General features: G+C 32.5%; 1 protein-coding gene across 1 annotated transcript; it reads right to left on the reverse strand.

Annotated features, from left to right (window-relative positions):
- Positions 1–5,195: 5,195 nt before the first annotated feature.
- On the reverse strand, positions 5,196–6,610 carry LOC110933691 (zinc finger MYM-type protein 1-like). The gene is made up of 3 exons (XM_022176901.1): positions 6,289–6,610; positions 5,995–6,210; positions 5,196–5,884 (listed from the first exon to the last, which is right to left on the reverse strand). Exons 1-3 carry the CDS (start codon positions 6,608–6,610, stop codon positions 5,196–5,198), a joined length of 1,227 nt encoding a protein of 408 aa, XP_022032593.1.
- Between the last annotated feature and the right edge of the window lie 496 nt (positions 6,611–7,106).

The following is a 7,106-nucleotide window of genomic DNA, read 5'->3' on the forward strand; positions in this document are numbered from 1 at the left end:
TTTATTAATATATACGATAATTTTTAATAACCTTTTCATATTTTAGTAAATTATAAGATGAAATACCGAAAGTAACCCTTGCTACTATTCACAAGGTTGGTTTATTAATATACAGGATAATTTTTAATAACCTTTTCATATTTTAATAAATTATAAGATGAAATACCAAAAAAGTAACCCTTGCTACTATTCTATAACCTTTTCATATTTTAATAAATTATAAGATGAAATACCAAAAAAGTAACCTTGTTACTATTCACAAGGTTGGTTTATTTCATATTTTAATAAATTTTAAGATGAAATACCAAAAGTAACCCTTGCTACTATTCACAAGGTTGGTTTATTAATATATAGGATATATATGATAATTTTTAATAATCTTTTCATATTTTAATAAATTATAAGATGAAATACCAAAAAAGTAACCCTTGCTACTATTCTATAACCTTTTCATATTTCAATAAATTATAAGATGAAATACCAAAAAAGTAACCCTTGCTACTATTCACAAGGTTGGTTTATTAATGTAATGGTCTATTCGCACACGCTCTTGGTCTATTTAAACACCCCAAAGCGCCCCGCTGTGGCCAAAGTGGGGCGCTTTGGTGTAAAGTCAACAGACAAGGTCTGACAGGTTCAGTCCTTGTCTGTTGACTTTACATCAAAGCGCCCCGCTTTGGCCTAAGCTAGGCGCTTTGGTTTTTTTTTTTTTTTTCCAAAACGCCCCGCTTTGGCCTAAGCTCGGCGCTTTGGTGTTTTTTTTTTTTTACATTTTCGGCGTATTTTTGACTGGTGACTGGTCTACGTTTAAGTTCAAATTTTATATTTTTGGTCCAAATATTACAATATTTAATTTGTTTGTGCACATATATCTAAAGGAGAAGTCTCATCTCAATATTTAATTTGTTGAGGCATCTCACTGTCGTGTACAACCCTTTCCAACTCTTTGACTAGTCTCATCCGTGCTATAGTATACATTTAGCAGTTCTTGTGGGCTCCACAATGCCACTTGCCACAATGAAATATAGTATACATTAGGGTGGAGGGAGTGGTTATACACTTGAAAGTGGTAAACTTCAAAATTAACCAATGAGAGTGTGCCACATCATTCAGTCATAAGTGTTTAAACTATGTTGAAAAGGGTTGGCAATGGTTAGACACTTGGTGAAGTGGTAAACTTAAAAAAAAAGGTGTGATTGGTTAAAGATGGCATGGACCCCACTACCGACGGAGCTTAAATGAGTTCTTGTTAACATTTTTTGAAAAACAAAATTCATCTATAATGCCGACACGAAAAATTAATATGTTTGAAATATAAATGCTAGCTATATTTGACTAATATAGTAAGATGATAGCTAGATAGTAGAGGTGAGGGTCCATGAATGACACTACAAGAAATTTTGTCTGACAAGTCGACTTTTTTCGACGGCCTATCCCGATGACATCGTCAGGAAAATATTTTGTCGATGCTGAAGCTACTCTACCTTTTTAATCACATCTCTTAATTTAATAAGTTAAAATATTTTGTCCGTACAATTTTTAACATGATACGTTTATGTAAAATTTTATTTTAAAAAAATCGTTTCTAACTAATAACAATAGTATACTTAAAATAAGTAGCATGTTTTAATTCCTTTCACACATAATGTAAGTTGTTATTTGTTAGGTTAAACTCTTTTGACCAACTTAGATTTGATTTATGTATTAGATCCCAACATTATTTAGTGAAATCTTGTACTTTATATAATGGTTAAGTGCTTTTAGTGGCGAAACTTGAGATTTCTAACTGGGGGGAAGAAGTCACCGTACCTAAAATTTCTATACGAAAACTACATACTCTCCACTACTGAACGAAAAGTTAAATGTGTTTAATAATAATGATGTTAATTCTTTTACAATCCAAAAGTACGTTTGTGTTTGTTCAATATATGCGTTACATCACGTTAAAAACCGAATGTCACCGACACGACCCAATCAGATTCAATACGCACTTGTACGACCCAAAATGACAATATACATCATAATACTACAATTTATGAAAAAATACGTCATATACATGTACGGTAGGCGGCTGATACACATAAAACTACTCATAGGAGTACTTGTGCTTTCAAATCAAAATGATACGATATAATGGAATACGACATCACACGTAACCGATTTGATCCGGAACTTGCAGTATAGTCCATATATATTAAAAAATGATGTATAATGGAAAAAGCGTAAAATTTAGACTATTATCGACGCGTTTGTGAATTAAAAACAATTTTAAAAAAATTAAAAAAGACCCTAAGCGCTGCGCTTTGACCTAAGAGGGGCGCTTTGCCCAAAAATGTAAAAAAAAAAAAAAAAAAAAAACCAAAGCGCCCCACTTAGGCCATAGCGGGGCGCTTTGATGTAAAGCAACAGACAAGATCTGACCGGTTCAGACCTTGTCTGTTGACTTTACACCAAAGCGCCCCTCTTTGGCCATAGCGGGGCGCTTTGGGGTGTGAAAATAATTTTGGTCGTGTGTGAATAGCATGATCCTTATTAATATATAGGATAATTTATGCTTAAGGTCAATAATACTATGAACTACTCAGTTCAATAACATATTTGTAATAGGATTTTTATTTCTCTTCTAATAGAAAGTGTCTGAATCTTATTTATCATTCTTTTCAGGTTGTAACGGGTTCATGTTAAAACGGATGATTTTTTACGAGTCAAAAGGATGTGTTATGTTAGGCTAACGCTTCAACAACTTTTGTGCATTATATTTATATATATATAATATATATATATATATATATATATATATATATATATATATACATTTTGTAATGTTTGATCTATTGTTAATGACTAACGAAAACATATTATCAAAAGTATGACACAAGATTTCTTTTTAATAAAACGATAGCATTCAAATACTTTTGACATATTTGGTTATTTCAGTTTTTTGTTTTTTTAAATGAAACATATGTTACTCAGTTGAATCACTATCATATATAAAATGTATTTCAGTTCTATGATGTATTTAAAGATTTATAATATATACATATATATAAACAGTCCGTGTAATACGCGGGTCTATAGCCTAGTACATTATTAAAAAGCTTTATCTATGTTTTTTTGGATCATAGACCGTTTCTTTAACCTAGCTAAATTTTCATTGTCTTCTTTCTCTTCTCATTTGTTTCTTTGACTTCATAATCTCCCAAAATGCCAACACTTTGTGTCACCCCAAACATTATGGTTTCAGCAGCCTATATATCTTTATATGGTATATCATCATTAAGAGATTCACCGGTTTCAAGAGTTATCATCACATATTATTTGTTAAGCAAGAAGTAATTGTAATGAATTCACTACAATTCATATTGAGAAGAAGTAATTATTGCCGATGGGTATTACTCAGAACTGGACTAGAACAGATTAACTCAACATCTGGGAACCAAGAACAAAGCCATTATTATTACAACACCGCTTGCCGCTTGGTTTATACAAGTTTAGTGGTCCAGTTCCACCGGTTTCATGAGTCGATCCGTGAATCGCTCACCCCTACAAATGTGGATTGGTGGGAGTGTGGTGGAAGAAAATAAAGAAACATGCTAAACAAATGGAAAATGTTATTATAGACTCTTAATAAATAGTGTTATTTTGGATTAATGTGGGTTTCGTATTTATTTTAACTGGATTTAAAATTATGTTATTTACGATTTTGTTTACATTTAAACATCCCCAAACCTATAACTTATTAATTGACTCACATTTGTAATTTTTCAAAGGAAAAACTTTTGATATGATAATATTTTTTTGTCTCATTTGGATTTTCTCTAAATGTTGCTAAAATGTATCTAGTTTTTTTTTCTTCCATTTTGCATTGAAATGTTTTGCATAAATTGATTTTTTTGATATGATGTGGACAAGGGGTCGGTATGGTAAAGATCAAAGTAAGTAACAAGGAAAAGATATATGTACAGTTGGTTCTTTAGATCTCCTTCCATGTTTGTATTATGATCCAAGCTAGGTGGTGCCACACAATAAAAAAAAAAAAAAAAAGAACAAAATTTCTTTAGGTTTCTTTCGGTCTCTCCACTACATATTTATTTATTACCTTTTAAGCTTTAAAGATTTAAAGGATATTACAATCAGACGCATGGTAACAATTTGTGTACTTTGTACGTAATATTGTTAGCTAGCTGGGTTGCTTTATTGTGGTAGGAGCCTACAGTTGTGTCCTACAAACAATCAATCACTCAATTCACATATGCGTACCAAAACGTACTCATTTGGAAGATAGGTGATCAAAATTAGAACACCAACGTGACAGGTAAGGGATGAATGGCCCAAGTAACCGCTTTTGAAAAGCCCATGACCAAATAGACTTAGTTGGGCTTGGCCTCTAGTGTTATAAGAGATGCCAGTGTTGGGTTTAAAAAAGCAGTCTGCTTACTTAATTAGGGCAATAGGGCTGCTTATTACTTTATTAACTGGGAGGACCGAGATGAGACCAAAATATGGGAATCACTGTTGGGCTAACAAAATTTAAACTAGAATGGTTCTGCCGTTACGTTCAGGGCTTCAAGTTAAATATATTACTATCAAAGACGGATCGTATTATTATCGATTAATTTATATAAAAGTTTCCATCAAATTGTAGACGAATAAATAAATAGATGTTAACTGTATCCAATAAAATAATGTGTAACAAGGTGTTTCAAACGATGTTGAAACAACAAATAATCAACAGGGAATGGAATGATACAGACACCTCCTAGGCTTTGAGGAGGGCTGGCTTTAAGAATTTATGTACCCTGTCTGAGCTCGAAAAAACGTACCCTTAGGTCTTAATTAAATAAAAATTTTAAACTAGTTTTTTCATACAACTTTGAAACGTTGACAAAAACAATGGCGGGGCTTAGTGTAAAGTGGGGGGTGCAACCCACCCCCCGAATATTTCGGTTAGAAGTGTAAAATTTCCTATTTTTCGTCTGAAAATTTTAAAATTATATATGATTGCCCCCCCCCCCATTATTTTGTCTAAATATTTATACAATATATAAATTGGGTCTCATTACTTTCCGCCCCCTAGGAACTTTTGGTCAAGCTCCGCCACTCGACAAAAATATAGCATTCGATAAATAATGCAATTAACAAAATACAAAATATAGTATTCGAATGACATACCGTAAAAACTAATAAGCTAATAGCTAACCAATGATTCGTGAAGCTCTCCTTGCATTCCTGATAGCAAATTGGTGAATCAACTCTTCAAAGTTTATATCATCTAAAACTTCGTTCTCGATAGCTATCATCGCCAACCCACTAAGACTTTCTTGGGACATTGAAGATCGTATGTAAGATTTCAATAACTTCAACTTCGAAAAACTTTTTTCTGCAGATGCCACAGTGACTGAAATAGTCAACAATATTCTATATGCAATGCATGCTTCTGGGGAATAATCGTCTTCTTTCATATACTCCAAAACATCTACAGGACTACTAAATTCATTGGTTAGTGATTCACGAAATAAATTAAGCTCAGTATAAAGTGCCTCGCCATCAATATCCGATTTTTCTTTAAACCTGAGTGCATTTTCAAGACGATGACAAGATGACTTAAGATCTACATCTTTAATAATCGTCAACGTACGTGGAAACAAAAAACCAAATAAACCCTCGTACCATTTAAATTGTTCAAATCTTTTCTCTAAAGAAGCAATAGCTTGATCCACAATATATAAGAAAAAGTTTACTTTGAAATTCTCTTCTACTGTAAATGCAACTTCTTCGCTACTAGAAGTCTCATCTTTTCTTTTTTTCCTTTTAATCTTACGTTTTTTCATAAATATGGGATCAATATCCATTTCACTAGCAATCTCCGTAGCTTCATCAATCGCTTTAGAAAACTAAATCAAATTATTTATTTCTTGAATATTAATTTCAAGATGCATATCCTTTGCTTGTAATTTTTTGCTCACAATATTCACCCGGTAAAACACTTCATACCAAATGACAATTGATACCAAAAAATCAAATCCCTAAGTTGATTTTCTACTAAACCTAATGCTTCCTTTGCAATTGCAGCATCATTATCTGTCTCTCCAACTTGAAGCAAAGCTTCCCACACATCATCAAGTTGCAATTTGATTACCTTAACACTCTCAAAACGACTTTCCCAACGAGTTTGAGACAATGACTTTAGACTCCAGTTGTTCACATTATCTTTCAAAATTTGCCAACGATTGATAGAATTTTCAAAAATAGTATAAATCGTTGGATGTGTCAAAAAAAAAAAAAAACTCTTTCCTTTAACACAACTATAAGCCATATCACATAATGTAAGGTTAAGTGAATGGCTACCACAAGGAGTGTAAAATGCTCTTGGATTTTCTTTTAAAAATCTCGTTTGGACTCCTTGATGTGACCCTTTCAAATTTGCCCCATTGTCATATCCTTGGCCACGAATGTCATCAATTTCAAGACCAAGATATTGTAACTCCACATAAGTTACACCAAATAGTCCCTTCCCAGTGGTATCATTAGCATTCAAAAGCCCAAAAAATGACTCCTCAACAATAACAGAATTAGACGAGAACTTTACATACCTCACTATTATAGTCATCTGTTCTTGGTGACTAGAATTGAGGGTACGATCTAGTATGATTGAGTAGTACTTTGCTTCTTTTATGTTCTTAATGAGTTCTTTTTTTATTTTCATCCGCAAGCATAACTATTATCTCATTTTGGATCTTGTGTCCAAGATAATGCACATGGATATTGTCACTAGTGATCCGCCGAACATGCTCTTTGATAACCGGATCAAACTCTTCCAACATCTCAACTAGACCTAAGAAATTTCCATTACCTATTAAATACAATCAACAAAAAAGGCAGTGAACTCAGTTATAACAGTTAAGTAAGAATAAATGGAACTAAAATAAAACAATTTCAATTACCTTTTTCATACAACTTTTCCTTATTTCCACGAAATGCTAAATTATGCTTAGCAAGAAACTTGACTAGCACAATGATTCTAAAAAGGACTTGTTTCTAATAATCTGTTTCCTTCTTGAATTGCTCATGTTGAAATTTATCAATTGTGTCGTCCGATTTCAATC

Source organism: Helianthus annuus, chromosome 9 (genome assembly GCF_002127325.2).
Source record: "Helianthus annuus cultivar XRQ/B chromosome 9, HanXRQr2.0-SUNRISE, whole genome shotgun sequence".
Classification (NCBI taxonomy): Eukaryota; Viridiplantae; Streptophyta; class Magnoliopsida; order Asterales; family Asteraceae; genus Helianthus; species Helianthus annuus.